The sequence below is a fragment of the Somniosus microcephalus genome, chromosome 11 (genome assembly GCF_052327205.1).
Source record: "Somniosus microcephalus isolate GS21.2 chromosome 11, FLI_Smic_1.0, whole genome shotgun sequence".
NCBI lineage: Eukaryota > Metazoa > Chordata > Chondrichthyes > Squaliformes > Somniosidae > Somniosus > Somniosus microcephalus.
In genome coordinates, this window is record NC_140997.1 from 12713463 (window position 1) to 12728831 (window position 15369).

The 15369-nt window shown below is 52.0% G+C and overlaps 1 protein-coding gene across 1 annotated transcript in view; it reads left to right on the forward strand.

Annotated features, from left to right (window-relative positions):
- Positions 1 to 3775: 3775 nt before the first annotated feature.
- The window catches only part of micall2a (mical-like 2a), a 251359-nt gene continuing 239765 nt past the window's right edge, over positions 3776 to 15369 (forward strand). Inside the window, exon 1 of the mRNA XM_086000237.1 lies at positions 3776 to 4525. Within this exon, the coding sequence (XP_085856363.1) occupies positions 4383 to 4525 (143 nt within the window). The 5' untranslated portion in view covers positions 3776 to 4382. The remainder of the gene's footprint in view (positions 4526 to 15369) is intronic.

Below are 15369 nucleotides of genomic sequence, written 5' to 3' on the forward strand. Positions count from 1 at the left end.
GCTCCATTATCTCAGGTGTGGGAGGGGCTTCCACTATCTCAGGTGTGGGAGGGGCTTCCACTATCTCAGGTGTGGGAGGGGCTTCCAATATCTCAGGTGTGGGAGGGGCTTCCAATATCTCAGGTGTGGGAGGGGCTCCAATATCTCAGGTGTGGGAGGGGCTCCATTATCTCAGGTGTGGGAGGGGCTCCAATATCTCAGGTGTGGGAGGGGCTGCACTATCTCAGTGTGGGTGGGGCTTCTACTATCTCAGGTGTGGGAGGGGCTTCCAATATTTCAGGTGTGGGAGGGGCTTCCAATATCTCAGGTGTGGGAGGGGCTTCCACTATCTCAGGTGTGGGAGGGGCTTCCACTATCTCAGGTGTGGGAGGGGCTTCCATTATCTCAAGTGTGGGAGGGGCTACCACTATCTCAGGTGTGGGCGGGGCTTCCATTATCTCAGGTGTGGGAGGGGCTACCACTATCTCAGGTGTGGGAGGGGCTTCCATTATCTCAGGTGTGGGAGGGGCTTCCATTATCTCAGGTGTGGGAGGGGCTCCAATATCTCAGGTGTGGGAGGGGCTGCACTATCTCAGGTGTGGGAGGGGCTTCCATTATCTCAGGTGTGGGAGGGGCTTCCAATATCTCAGGTGTGGGAGGGGCTTCCACTATCTCAGGTGTGGGAGGGGCTTCCAATATCTCAGGTGTGGAAGGGGCTTCCACTATCTCAGGTGTGGGAGGGGCTTCCACTATCTCAGGTGTGGGAGGGGCTACCACTATCTCAGGTGTGGGAGGGGCTTCCACTATCTCAGGTGTGGGAGGGGCTTCCACTATCTCAGGTGTGGGAGGGGCTCCATTATCTCAGGTATGGGAGGGGCTTCCACTATCTCAGGTGTGGGAGGGGCTTCCACTATCTCAGGTGTGGGAGGGGCTTCCACTATCTCAGGTGTGGGAGGGGCTTCAATATCTCAGGTGTGGGAGGGGCTTCCACTATCTCAGGTGTGGGAGGGGCTTCCAATATCTCAGGTGTGGGAGGGGCTTCCACTATCTCAGGTGTGGGAGGGGCTTCCACGATCTCAGGTGCGGGAGGGGCATTCACTATCTCAGGTGTGGGAGGGGCTTCCACTATCTCAGGTGTGGGAGGGGCTTCAATATCTCAGGTGTGGGAGGGGCTTCCACTATCTCAGGTGTGGGAGGGGCTTCCACTATCTCAGGTGTGGGAGGGGCTTCCACGATCTCAGGTGTGGGAGGGGCTTTCACTATCTCAGGTGTGGGAGGGGCTTCATTATCTCAAGTGTGCGAGGGGCTCCAATATCTCAGGTGTGGGAGGGGCTTCCAACATCTCAGGTGTGGGAGGGGCTTCCAATATCTCAGGTGTGGGAGGGGCTTCCAATATCTCAGGTGTGGGAGGGGCTTCCAACATCTCAGGTGTGGGAGGGGCACCAATATCTTAGGTGTGGGAGGGGCTTCCAATATCTCAAGTGTGGGAGGGACTCCATTATCTCAGGTGTGGGAGGGGCTCCAATATCTCAGGTGTGGGAGGGGCTCCAATATCTCAGGTGTGGGAGGGGCTCCATTATCTCAGGTGTGGGAGGGGCTCCATTAGCTCAGGTGTGGGAGGGGCTCCATTATCTCAGGTGTGGGAGGGGCTTCCACTATCTCAGGTGTGGGAGGGGCTTCCACTATCTCAGGTGTGGGAGGGGCTTCCAATATCTCAGGTGTGGGAGGGGCTCCAATATCTCAGGTGTGGGAGGGGCTCCATTATCTCAGGTGTGGGAGGGGCTCCAATATCTCAGGTGTGGGAGGGGCTGCACTATCTCAGTGTGGGTGGGGCTTCTACTATCTCAGGTGTGGGAGGGGCTTCCAATATCTCAGGTGTGGGAGGGGCTTCCAATATCTCAGGTGTGGGAGGGGCTTCCACTATCTCAGGTGTGGGAGGGGCTTCCACTATCTCAGGTGTGGGAGGGGCTTCCATTATCTCAAGTGTGGGAGGGGCTACCACTATCTCAGGTGTGGGCGGGGCTTCCATTATCTCAGGTGTGGGAGGGGCTACCACTATCTCAGGTGTGGGAGGGGCTTCCATTATCTCAGGTGTGGGAGGGGCTCAAATATCTCAGGTGTGGGAGGGGCTGCACTATCTCAGGTGTGGGAGGGGCTTCCATTATCTCAGGTGTGGGAGGGGCTTCCAATATCTCAGGTGTGGGAGGGGCTTCCACTATCTCAGATGTGGGAGGGGCTTCAATATCTCAGGTGTGGGAGGGGCTTCCACTATCTCAGGTGTGGGAGGGGCTTCCAATATCTCAGGTGTGGGAGGGGCTTCCAATATCTCAGGTGTGGGAGGGGCTCCAATATCTCAGGTGTGGGAGGGGCTCCATTATCTCAGGTGTGGGAGGGGCTCCAATATCTCAGGTGTGGGAGGGGCTGCACTATCTCAGTGTGGGTGAGGCTTCTACTATCTCAGGTGTGGGAGGGGCTTCCAATATCTCAGGTGTGGGAGGGGCTTCCAATATCTCAGGTGTGGGAGGGGCTTCCACTATCTCAGGTGTGGGAGGGGCTTCCACTATCTCAGGTGTGGGAGGGGCTTCCATTATCTCAAGTGTGGGAGGGGCTACCACTATCTCAGGTGTGGGCGGGGCTTCCATTATCTCAGGTGTGGGAGGGGCTACCACTATCTCAGGTGTGGGAGGGGCTTCCATTATCTCAGGTGTGGGAGGGGCTCCAATATCTCAGGTGTGGGAGGGGCTGCACTATCTCAGGTGTGGGAGGGGCTTCCATTATCTCAGGTGTGGGAGGGGCTTCCAGTATCTCAGGTGTGGGAGGGGCTTCCACTATCTCAGGTGTGGGAGGGGCTTCCAATATCTCAGGTGTGGGAGGGGCTTGCAATATCTCAGGTGTGGGAGGGGCTTCCATTATCTCAGGTGTGGGAGGGGCTCCAATATCTCAGTGTGGGAGGGGCTCCAATATCTCAGTGTGGGAGGGGCTGCACTATCTCAGTGTGGGAGGGGCTTCCATTATCTCAGTGTGGGAGGGGCCACTATCTCAGGCGTGGGAGGGACTGCACTATCTCAGTGTGGGAGGGGCTGCACTATCTCAGTGTGGGAGGGGCTGCACTATCTCAGGTGTGGGAGGGGCTGCACTATCTCAGGTGTGGGAGGGGCTTCCATTATCTCAGTGTGGGAGGGGCCACTATCTCAGGTGTGGGAGGGGCCATTATCTCAGGTGTGGGAGGGGCTGCACTATCTCAAGTGTGGGAGGGGCCATTATCTCAGGTGTGGGAGGGGCTTCCATATCTCAGGTGTGGGAGGGGCCCTATTATCTCAGGTGTGGGAGGGGCTGCACTATCTCAGGTGTGGGAGGGGCTGCACTATCTCAGGTGTGGGAGGCGCTGCACTATCTCAGGTGTGGGAGGGGCTTCCATATCTCAGGTGTGGGAGGGGCCCTATTATCTCAGGTGTGGGAGGGGCTGCACTATCTCAGGTGTGGGAGGGGCTGCACTATCTCAGGTGTGGGAGGGGCCCTATTATCTCAGGTGTGGGAGGGGCTACCATTATCTCAGGTGTGGGAGGGGCTTCCATTATCTCAGGTGTGGGAGGGGCCCTATTATCTCAGGTGTGGGAGGGGCTGCACTATCTCAGGTGTGGGAGGGGCTTCCACTATCTCAGTGTGGGAGGGGCTGCACTCTCAGTGTGGGAGGTGCCCTATTATCTCAGGTGTGGGAGGGGCTGCACTCTCAGTGTGGGAGGGGCCACTCTCTCAGTGTGGGAGGGGCTGCACTCTCTCAGGTGAATGGGAAAGTACTGCTTTGTGTGTTGTGGACTCCGCTCATTCCCAGCTGGGAAGCCCAGCTGTCCCCAGTCAATGCCAGCCTCTGGGTGCTGCTGTCAGGAGCCTGTTGTGTGCGTGTCTTGTGTCGGGCACTTGCCGCTTGCTGTCAGTCAGTGGCGATTCCGCCTCAATTTCCTTGTTGATTTCTCTCCGGGGATCCGGGCTGACTCGCTCGTTCTCTCTCACCCTTTCTCCCCTTGTGTTCAAACTCTCCACAGCCGGCTCCTGAAACTTCTCCACAACTGTTTGACTCTCTGTTTCTGCCGTAGATCGGGTCTCCGCGCTATTAAAATGGCTCTGTAAACTTTGTTTTACATTCTCCATCTGTTGTTTATTTTCCCCTTCCCCTCTCTCTTATCTCTTCTCTCTCTCTACCACTCTTTATCTTTCTTCTCTTCTTTCCCCTCTTCTCTCCCGGATTTCCTGACTGTTTTGTCCGGGTTTCTCTCTTTTCTTTCACTCTCTTCTTTCTTTCTCTTCTTCCTTTCTCTCTCTCTTCTCTCTCTCTCTCCCGGATTTCCTGCTTGTTCTGTCCCGGGTTTCTTTCTTTCCGTTCTCTGTGTCTCCCTGGAGTCGCTATGGCCGCGATTAAAGCTTTGCAGCAATGGTGCAAGAAACAATGCGAGGGATATCGAAATGTGCAGGTCACCAACATGACGACGTCGTGGCGGGATGGGCTTGCTTTCTGCGCGATCCTGCACCACTTCAGACCTGATCTCATGTAAGCCAGAAATTAGCAGCAAATTATGCATTTTCCCCAGGGTGGGGAAGGGGTAAATGTTGTGCCTTGTGTACGTACGTGTTTCTGTGTTTCTGTGTGTGTTGAAGGGATGGAGGGAGGGAGGGAGCAACGAGTCCCAACTTGTTGCAGAATATACAGAATGGACCGCTGCAGCCCGGAACAGAACCGGCCTGTTTGAATCGGTTCGCCGCTTAACCCGGGTCTGCAGAGTGTTGCAAAAGTGGAAATGCACTTTGATTTTTTTGGATTAAATGTTCCTCTTTCCTTGATTTTAGGCGTTGATATTAGGGTTTAAATTCTCCAGGCAGCAGTACTTTGAAAGTGGGGGCGAGTATCTATAATTTACATTTTAAAAAATTGGGTGGTTATTTAATCCTAAAGGGGATTGACGGGAAAAACCAAGGGGTCATTCCCGGTTTTCTGTGCGGGGAGTTGGCCAGTGTCAGTGTCTTTGATGTGCCGGTTCTGACACTAATCCGATCTGATTGGGCAACTATTTTTATATTATATAAAAAATCGCACTTTTGCTGCTACCGTTTCCTGGTTTGATTTGTGATTTGTAGCTCCGAATTCACAGTCTCCAGATGTTTCTGATAGGATATAGCTTCTTTTCAAAGGATGATGTTTGCACCAGTAGTGTTGCTAATGGTGAACAGCTGTATTGGAGCAGGGAAGAATTCCCCCAGAGGATCTGGCGTGGGAGTTTGAGATTGGGTAATATCTGTAAAATCAGCATTTAACTCTGCTCCAGTCCTTCATCAGAAACAAAGCCCTTTCTCCAGCGTCCACTGTCTCAGCGCTTCCCATGAAATGAGTCACTTAAGCACAGTGACTGTTGTTATCTGGGCAGATATGGCAGCTGTTTTTCACACAGCAAGATCCTACAAAGATCAGGGAGCCAATGGAAGTCTGTTTTTTTCTGGGTGATGGGCGAGCCAGACTTACTGAGGGCCAGGGTGCGAGTGCTGGAGAGAACATACGGGCACTGGAGATTGGCAAGCAGGACATCGGGACAGGGTGCTGGAGATGGGGAGTGGGTCTGTGTCTGGGACTAGGACTGGGTGCTGGAGATGGGGAGTGGGTCTGTGTCTGGGACTAGGTGCTGGAGATGGGGAGTGGGTCTGTGTCTGGGACTGGGTGCTGGAGATGGGGGAGTGGGTCTGGGACTGGGTGCTGGAGATGGGGAGTGGGTCTGTGTCTGGGACTGGGTGCTGGAGATGGGGAGTGGGTCTGTGTCTGGGACTGGGTGCTGGAGATGGGGAGTGGGTCTGTGTCTGGGACTGGGTGCTGGAGATGGGGAGTGGGTCTGTGGGACTGGTTGCTGGAGATGGGGAGTGGGTCTGTGTCTGGGACTGGGTGCTGGAGATGGGGAGTGGGTCTGTGTCTGGGACTGGGTGCTGGAGATGGGGAGTGGGTCTGTGTCTGGGACAGGGTGCTGGAGATGGGGGAGTGGGTCTGTGTCTGGGACTGGGTGCTGGAGATGGGGAGTGGGTCTGTGTCTGGGACTGGGTGCTGGGGAGTGGGTCTGTGTCTGGGACAGGTTGCTGGAGATGGGGGAGTGGGTCTGTGTCTGGGACTGGGTGCTGGAGATGGGGGAGTGGGTCTGTGTCTGGGACTGGGTGCTGGAGATGGGGAGTGGGTCTGTGTCTGGGACTGGGTGCTGGAGATGGGGAGTGGGTCTGTGTCTGGGACTGGGTGCTGGAGATGGGGAGTGGGTCTGTGTCTGGGACTGGGTGCTGGAGATGGGGAGTGGGTCTGTGTCTGGGACTGGGTGCTGGAGATGGGGAGTGGGTCTGTGTCTGGGACAGGGTGCTGGAGATGGGGGAGTGGGTCTGTGTCTGGGACTGGGTGCTGGAGATGGGGGAGTGGGTCTGTGTCTGGGACTGGGTGCTGGAGATGGGGGAGTGGGTCTGTGTCTGGGACTGGGTGCTGGAGATGGGGAGTGGGTCTGTGTCTGGGACTGGGTGCTGGAGATGGGGGAGTGGGTCTGTGTCTGGGACTGGGTGCTGGAGATGGGGGAGTGGGTCTGTGTCTGGGACTGGGTGCTGGAGATGGGGAGTGGGTCTGTGTCTGGGACTGGGTGCTGGAGATGGGGGAGTGGGTCTGTGTCTGGGACTGGGTGCTGGAGATGGGGGAGTGGGTCTGTGTCTGGGACTGGGTGCTGGAGATGGGGAGTGGGTCTGTGTCTGGGACTGGGTGCTGGAGATGGGGGAGTGGGTCTGTGTCTGGGACTGGGTGCTGGAGATGGGGGAGTGGGTCTGTGTCTGGGACTGGGTGCTGGAGATGGGGAGTGGGTCTGTGTCTGGGACTGGGTGCTGGAGATGGGGGAGTGGGTCTGTGTCTGGGACTGGGTGCTGGAGATGGGGAGTGGGTCTGTGTCTGGGACTGGGTGCTGGAGATGGGGGAGTGGGTCTGTGTCTGGGACTGGGTGCTGGAGATGGGGGAGTGGGTCTGTGTCTGGGACTGGGTGCTGGAGATGGGGAGTGGGTCTGTGTCTGGGACTGGGTGCTGGAGATGGGGGAGTGGGTCTGTGTCTGGGACTGGGTGCTGGAGATGGGGGAGTGGGTCTGTGTCTGGGACTGGGTGCTGGAGATGGGGGAGTGGGTCTGGGACAGGGTGCTGGAGATGGGGAGTGGGTCTGGGACTGGGTGCTGGAGATGGGGGGATGGCTCTGTGTCTGGGAAAGGGTGTGGGCGAGTAGTGGAGATGGGTGGGTGGGTCTTTGAGACGAGTGGGTGAGTACTAGCGGTAGGGGAGTGGTTGACAAGGTCCGTGAGAACTTGTAATTGGCTTGATCTCGAAATGACGCTGTACAAATCTTAGTGGGCGAAAACTTTATCTGTTTAATTTGTCCTCTATTTTGATGGAGTTGTTAATTACTTTAAAAGAATGAATGCCTCCGATTCAATTAGCTGATAAAGCAATCGCACTCCAACATGTTCAGCAATCGCGCACTAATACTTGCCTGGTGTAAATCCGTGACCTTGTCCATTCCTGGCCGGTCTTCCCGGAAGATCATTCTGCTCCTCGGGAGCTGGGCTTCCCGTCCTCTCCAGGGTGTGTTAAAGGGACCCTGTCTTTATTCCACACCAGAGCCATGGTGCGCTGAAAGGAATCGCGTTGAGTCTGTTGTGTCTCCCTGGAGGCAATGTTTCTGCCATTGTGGTGGCTTCAGGGGTTGGTGGGCTGAGATGGGGGGGCTGGGGAAAACCAGCCAGCGTTTGGTCTCCGGCTCAATTCAGCAGTCAGCTGTGCGGCAGAGTGGGTGTCCAGTGAGGGCAAGGGCTAGGACTGGCCACCATTTCCCCCCTCAAACACCCTCGGTGCCCATTCGCCCACCCTCCATTGCCAAGTAGCCTGTTCAAGGACTTGACCTTCAAGAGCTGCCATTGGATCATCGGAACAGGAGGAGGCCATTCAGCCCCTCCAGCCTGTTCTGCCACTCAATCAGGTCCTGGTTGTTGAAGAGTAGCCCAGATCAGGCCAGGGGTCTTTCGCACACTGAGATGGTGCCGATTCCAGCTTGCAATAGGACCCTGGGTGAAATGAGTGTGAAACTGAGCCTGCAAGGAGGGAACAGGTCCAATGGGTTCAGTAGGCCTGCACAAGAACAGAGGGCCAATCACCGGCCTCAGAGGAGAAACATCCCCAAGTCCGATCAACTCAGAGTAAAAGTACAAAGTAAGTGCGTTAGAACAACCAGTTAGTACAGGCAGCACTGAGGACAGTGCCAAGGACATGACGCTGTGTGAGTGTAATATACACCTCCCTGGATCCCACACTTTAAACACACCACACCACAAGACGAAACATTTAAGATTGCTGCAGTACTTCCCTCATCAAAACCTCTGCTGCCTGTGTCCTACCTCGCACCTCGTCCGATTCACCCATCACCCCCTCTGCTCACTGACCTACGTTGGCTCCCGGTCCGGCAACACCTGTGCTGTCAGCTGACTCTTTATAACATAAAAGCACCTGACTGACTGACTCATAGTGAGAGGCACTGAAAATAACCTCTCCCTCTCTCTCCGTCTCCCACCCTCCCTCTCTCTCTCCCTCCCTCTCTCTGCCTCCCTCCCTCTCTCTGTCCCCCTGCCTCCCTCCCTCCCTCTATCCATCTCCCTCCCTCTCTCTCTCTTTCTCCCTCTCCCTCTCCCTCCCCCTCCCCTCCCCCTCCCCCCTCTCTCTCCCTCCCCCCTCTCTCTCCTTCCCCCCTCTCTCTCCTTCCCCCCTCTCTCCCCTTCCCCCCCTCTCTCCCCTTCCCCCCCTCTCTCCCCTTCCCCCCCTCTCTCCCCTTCCCCCCCTCCCCCCCCTCTCTCCCCTTCCCCCCCCTCTCTCCCCTTCCCCCCCTCTCTCCCCTTCCCCCCCTCCCCTTCCCCCACTCTCTCCCCTTCCCCCCCTCTCTCCCCTTCCCCCCCTCTCTCCCCTTCCCCCCCTCTCTCCCCTTCCCCCCTCTCTCCCCTTCCCCCCTCTCTCCCCTTCCCCCCTCTCTCCCCTTCCCCCCCTCTCTCCCCTTCCCCCCCTCTCTCTCCTTCCCCCCTCTCTCTCCTTCCCCCCCTCTCTCCCCTTCCCCCCCTCTCTCCCCTTCCCCCCTCTCTCCCCTTCCCCCCTCTCTCCCCTTCCCCCCCTCTCTCCCCTTCCCCCCTCTCTCCCCTTCCCCCCTCTCTCCCCTTCCCCCCCTCCCCCCCCTCTCCCCTTCCCCCCCCCTCTCTCCCCTTCCCCCCCTCTCCCCTTCCCCCACTCTCTCCCCTTCCCCCACTCTCTCCCCTTCCCCCCCTCTCTCCCCTTCCCCCCCTCTCTCCCCTTCCCCCCCTCTCTCCCCTTCCCCCCTCTCTCCCCTTCCCCCCCTCTCTCCCCTTCCCCCCCTCTCTCCCCTTCCCCCCCCTCTCCCCTTCCCCCCCTCTCTCCCCTTCCCCCCTCTCTCCCCTTCCCCCTCTCTCCCCTTCCCCCCCTCTCTCCCCTTCCCCCCCTCTCTCCCCTCCCCCCCCTCTCTCCCCTTCCCCCCCTCTCTCCCCTTCCCCCCCTCTCTCCCAATTCACAATTCACAATTCAAATCGCTTTATTGGCATGATAAGTTACATCTTATGTTGCCAAAGCATCAAAATACATTTATGGTTTAGCACATAAACGCAGTTCTATTCATACATTGTATAAACAGGTATATCCCTGAGTGTATAAATATACATTCGCATTGTTTATATATATTCTTTTCTTAGTTTACTGGTTGTCCCTCTGTTCATGGCAAGCTGTAACATAGTGTGCCGCCAGTGTTATACAGCTTCTCTCCTCTCCCAGTAGGAATGGGAGTTTTTGGTTGTCATTCAGATTTCTGAAATCAGGGCATATTTGTGAGAATTTTTGGTAGAAATTCTCCCTGATGCCCTGATATTTTCCACAAGCTGTGAGGAAGTGCATCTCTGTCTCCACCACTCCCTGACTGCAGTGAGAGCATATCCTGTCCTCTCTTGGCAGCCTGGTCTGCCTGTGTCTGCCTTTTTCGATCGCTAGGCTATGTTCGCTAAGTCTGTACCTTGTCAAGGTTCTTCTCAGTTTGTTATCCTTTACCATGGTCAGGTAATCAGCTATGTTGTATTGCCTGTTTAGGGCCAAGTAGCAATTGAGTTTGCTTTGGGTTTTTGTTGTTTCTGCCCAATATGTCAGATATTTTTCCTTTTGCTTGGCGACGATTGTGTTGGGTTGAATTCTTTGTGTTACCCTGTCACTGTCCTGGGGCTGGTTATTGTTAGTATTGTTAGTAGTTACTTCACTGAGTCCCAGGACTAGTTGACTGAGGGTATTCTTCTTTATGGTCAGCTCTTGGCATTTCAGGGCGTCGTAGTGATAGCATTGGGGATTGCTCATTTGTAGGTGATTCCAAAATTTGGTGGCTCTTTTTTGGATAGTGATTATTAATGGATATTGGCCTAGTTCCGCCCTGCATGCATTGTTTACTGTTTTCCTTTGAGTCCGGAGGATACTTTTACAGAATTCTGCATGTAGGATCTCAATTGGGTGTTTGTCCCATTTTGCAAATTCTTGTTGAGTTAGCGGTCCCCATACCTCACTGCCATAGAGTGCAATTGGTTCAATTACTGATTTGAAAATTTTGAGCCAAATGCTAATTGGGATTTCTATTTGGATTGATTTTTTGATGGCATAGAAAGCCCTTCTTGCTTTCTCTTTCAGTTCATTCACAGCCAGTTTGAAGTTTCCCATAGAACTGATTTTTAAGCCCAAGTATGTGTAGTTAGTGGTTTGTTCAATTTTGGTTGTTCCTACTGTGAAATTTATTTTGGGTCCCTGATGTTTGGATCTTTGCTGGAACACAAGGACTTTGGTTTTTTGGGGATTTATTGTCAGGGCCCAAGTCTGGCAGTACGACTCCAGCAGGTCCAGGTTTTGCTGTAGCCCCTCTTTAGTAGGTGACAGCAGAACCAGGTCGTCTGCATAGAGGAGGAATTTAACCTTGGATTCATATAGGGTGAGGCCGGGTGCTGTAGATTGTTCAAGTAGTTTTGCCAATCCATTTATGTAAATATTAAAGAGTGTCGGTGAGATTGGCGAGCCCTGCATCACCCCCCGCCCCTGTGGGAAGTATTTTGTTTGTTTGTCTCCAATTTTAACTGCACATTTGTTGTTTGTATACATTGATTTAATTACATCATATGTTTTCCCTCCGACCCCACTTTCGATAAGTTTCAGGAATAAACCGTCATGCCAGATGGAGTCGAAAGCCTTCTGGAAATCTACAAAGCATGTGTAGATTTTGCTTTTGTTATGGTGAACGTGTTTGTCAATTAGGGTCTGTAGGGTGAAGATATGATCGGATGTTCTATAGTTTGGCAGGAATCCAATTTGGCTTTTACTCAAGACATTGTGCTCCTCAAGGAAGTTTATAAGTCTTTTGTTTATGATGCTACAGAATACCTTCCCCAGGTTACTGTTTACACAGATGCCTCGATAGTTGTTTGGGTCGATTTTGTCCCCACTTTTGTATATGGGCGTTATGAGTCCTTTGTTCCAGATATCAGGGAAATAACCGACACTCAGAACCAAGTTGAAGAGTTTTAGGATAGCCAGTTTCATTTTGTTGTCTGTGTGTTTAATCATCTCGTTTAGTATGCCGTCTGTCCCGCAGGCTTTTCCTGGTCGCAGGTCCTTGAGTTTTTCAAGAAGTTCTTTTTCTGTTATTATGGCGTCCAGCGGGTTTTGGTTATCTTTTATGGCCATTTCTAGCTTTTCCAGTTTTTTGCATATTTGGTGTTGCTCTGGTCTTAGTGTGTTTTTCTGGTATAATTTTTCAAAGTGGTTTACCCATGTGTCCCCATTTTGAATGGCCAAATCGTCGTGTTGTTTTTTGTGTAGTGTTTTCAAGTTTTCCCAGAAACAATTGGAATCAATGGATTCCTCCATGGAGCTGAGTGTATTCTTAATATATTGCTCTTTTTTGGTTCTGAGTGTGTTTCTGTATTGTGTTAGTGTCTGACAATAAGTAAGGCGTAGTTCCTCGTTTTCTGGATGTCTGTGTTTTTGGTTTGATATTTTTCTAAGTTTTTTCCTCATGTTATGGCAATCTCGGTCAAACCATTTTTCATAGTTTTTTGTTTTGGGTTTGTTCTTGCGAGCTTTCAAGTTTGCATTTGTTGCCAAATTATCAAAAATATTGTTTAGTTTACTAACTGCCCGGTTTACGCCTTCTTTATTGTGAGTGTATATGTTATCCAGAAAGGTGTCTAAGAGAGCTTGAGTTGATGCATTGCTAATTGTTTTCTGGTATTTTTCCGTGTCGTTTTTGGCCCATCTGTACGATTTTTTGGTGTTGTACAGTTTACTGGGTTGTGTTTCTATGTTGTTTGTTTCTGTCTTTTTGAGGAACATAGTAATTTGACTGTGATCTGACAGTGTTGTTTGTGGTTTGACTGTGAATGCTCTGAAAGAGGATGGGTCTAAGTCTGTAATCATATAGTCTACTGTGCTGCAGCCAAGAGGTGAGCAATAGGTCGATCTTCCTAGGAGGTCTCCTATGAACCTACCATTGACAATGTACAGACCCAGGTTTCGACAGAGCTGTAGTAGCTGTTTTCCGTTGGTATTTGACTGCTTGTCGCAGTTATGCCTGTATGGAAGGGAAGGGATGTCAAAGTGGTTATTCCCGAAAATGTAATTGTTTCCCTGATTATTGGTGAAGTCTGGTTCTTCGCCCGTTCTTGAATTGAGGTCCCCACAGATCAACACGTTCCCCTGGGCCTGGTATTGGATAATTTCCCCCTCCATGTTGGAGAAGGTGTCCTCTTTAAAGTACGGGGAATCGATTGGAGGGATATAAAGTGCGCAAATGTAAACATCTTGGGTGTTTGAGATAATCTCCCTCTCAAGCTTGAGCCACATATGGTTTTCGCCCTTTTTTATAAATTTGATGTAATTCTTAAGTTCTGTTTTAAACCAGATCAGTATGCCTCCGGAGTCTCTGCCTTGGGTTACACTTGGTAATTTATTGGAGGGGACCACCAGCTCAGTGTACCCTTGGGGACAGCCAGTGTGTCCTTTTCCTTTATACCAAGTTTCCTGTAAAATGATAATATCTAGGTCTTTAGTTTCATCTATGAACTCTGGGGTCCTACTCTTCACTTCTCGCAGTGAAGAGCGTAGACCTTGGATATTCCAGGTCGAAATATATAAGGATTTCATGTTAAGTTTGATCTTTTACTATGATAGGTTAAAGAGTGGTACGTGTTTGTCGTGTCTAAGTGTGGGGAAAAAAAAAGATCACATCAGTTGTCTACAAAAGTTAATACAATTTGGTTACAGTTCTTTCTATTAATTAGTCCTTGATCCATAAGGCGGAAGTAGATGCTGCTGCACATCTGCTTATTGTCTCTTAATGGATTGTTTCTGTCTGAGGTATTGCGTACGTCCTGTGCATCTCTCCCTCTGTCTGGCTGGGAGCAGTCCTATTCCCCTGTGGGACAGGAGTGGTGCAGGTCTGATATTGTTGTTTTGCATGGGGATCCTCTCTGGTCTCGGTTGGTGTGTTGGTGGTCCTTGTAGTGTTCCTGATATGTACCCCGCTGATCTCTGGTGGTCGGGGGGGGGTCCTCTTGGAGTCTGGGTATGGACCCGATTAAAAGCGACGTCCTTCAGGGCTTTAGCAAAGATCGATATTCTTTGCCTTTGGATGTGGACGTGGTCGTAAAGACATTCCTCATCGAGGGTGGGGTGTTGGGCCAGGTGTACGTTGTGGTTTGATTCGCAGTCTCTTGCTATGCTGGCATTTATCTCATGAATTGTGTTGTTGTTGAAGTCTGTTCTCGGCAATATTGTGGAAACAGTGATTCTAGTGTTTGGAAATGTACTGCTTGCTTTCCTAATCATTGCTCTGAGCGATGTTGCTACTTCTTTCTGTTGGGTCTTTAGGTCATTTGTGCCCGTGTGTATTATTATGTGTTGGGGGGAGCCTAATCTGGCTTTGGTCAGCCATCCCATGGCTCTGTTTGTTGTTGGGCACCAGATCTTTTCTACTTTACTTCTAGGGAATAGCTTTTTCTCCCATAGAAATTTCCCATTTGAGTCTATGAGTATTACGACGTCAGCCTTGTTTGTGTTTACTGTCTGGTGGCTTTCGCTTGGACTCATAGTGTGTGTGCTGGGCTGGGGTGTCTGGTGTGTGCGTACCTCTTGTGAGCGGCCCGCTTGTGGTTCCACGGTGGTGGGGGAAGATTGCGAATCAGTATGCTGGTCGGTCTGTGTGGCACCCCTTGTATTGTGTGTCTGTTGCTTTTGTTCCGTGTGGGAGTGCAGCCGTTCCGTCCGGCTCTGTCTTGTCTTATCTCTAGCCTCTGGTTGCTGGTCTAATGGTGTTATCTCTCCTCTATGGCTCTCTTCTTTTTCCTGCAGCTCTTTCACCTGATTCCTAAGTAGATTCACCTGGTTCTCAAGTAGCTTCAGCTCTCTCTTGTGTCTCTCCCTCTCCTGATTTTGATCGTCATTCATTTTGAGGAAGTCCTCTCTAAGTTTAACCATCTCTATCTCTAATTGATTAAATTTATCTTTTGGTTGTATCTGGCTGTGTGATCCCGGGGTATGTGCCTGGTCGGCCCTGGAAGGCTCACTCACTTCCTGGCTAGGCTGGTCGGCCCTGGAGGGCTCACTCACTTCCTGGCTATGCTGCTCTTCTCTTGGTGAGCTGGGAATGGTAGGGGGACTATGTGTGGCTTCCTCCCTGGTAGTTATGCTGGGGTTTGTCAGTTGTATCGTGTGGCTGTGGTTCCCCGGGGTTAGTGTCTGGTTTGAACTGTGTGGCTCGTTCACCTCCTGACCAGGCAGATTTTCTCCTGGTAAGTTGTCAATGTTGGGGGGAGTGCGGGCCACTCTGGGGCTGTTCCTTCCCCCCTTAGTTAATTTTTTCAGTGTCCTGAAGGCCGTTGCAAATTTGTCGAGGTTGCCTTGCACTAATATTGTTCCGGTATTGTACGCGTTGACCGTCGTAGTTGAACTGTCTCCTGGTGTGTTAATTTTCATTATGGACCCATTTGCGGTATTTTCTAGCTTAACATTGGTATAGTGTGATTTTATTGCTGTGATCCAAGCCACTGGCTGATGTGAGAAGAAAATGAGGTTACTTTTTGTCCCATTGTTGTAACAGTCAGCAAAAAGTGTTTCTGGTTTTTCTCTCATCTGCTCATGCTTGATCGCTTTTATAGCTTTTTTTGCGGTGTTGGGGGAATCTGGAAGCGGGGCTGTTGTGGATCTTCTGATTCGCTCATTTTTGGTAAAGTATTGTTGATCTTAGAATAAGCTTTTCTGGGGCCCCGGGTTTGGTGTTT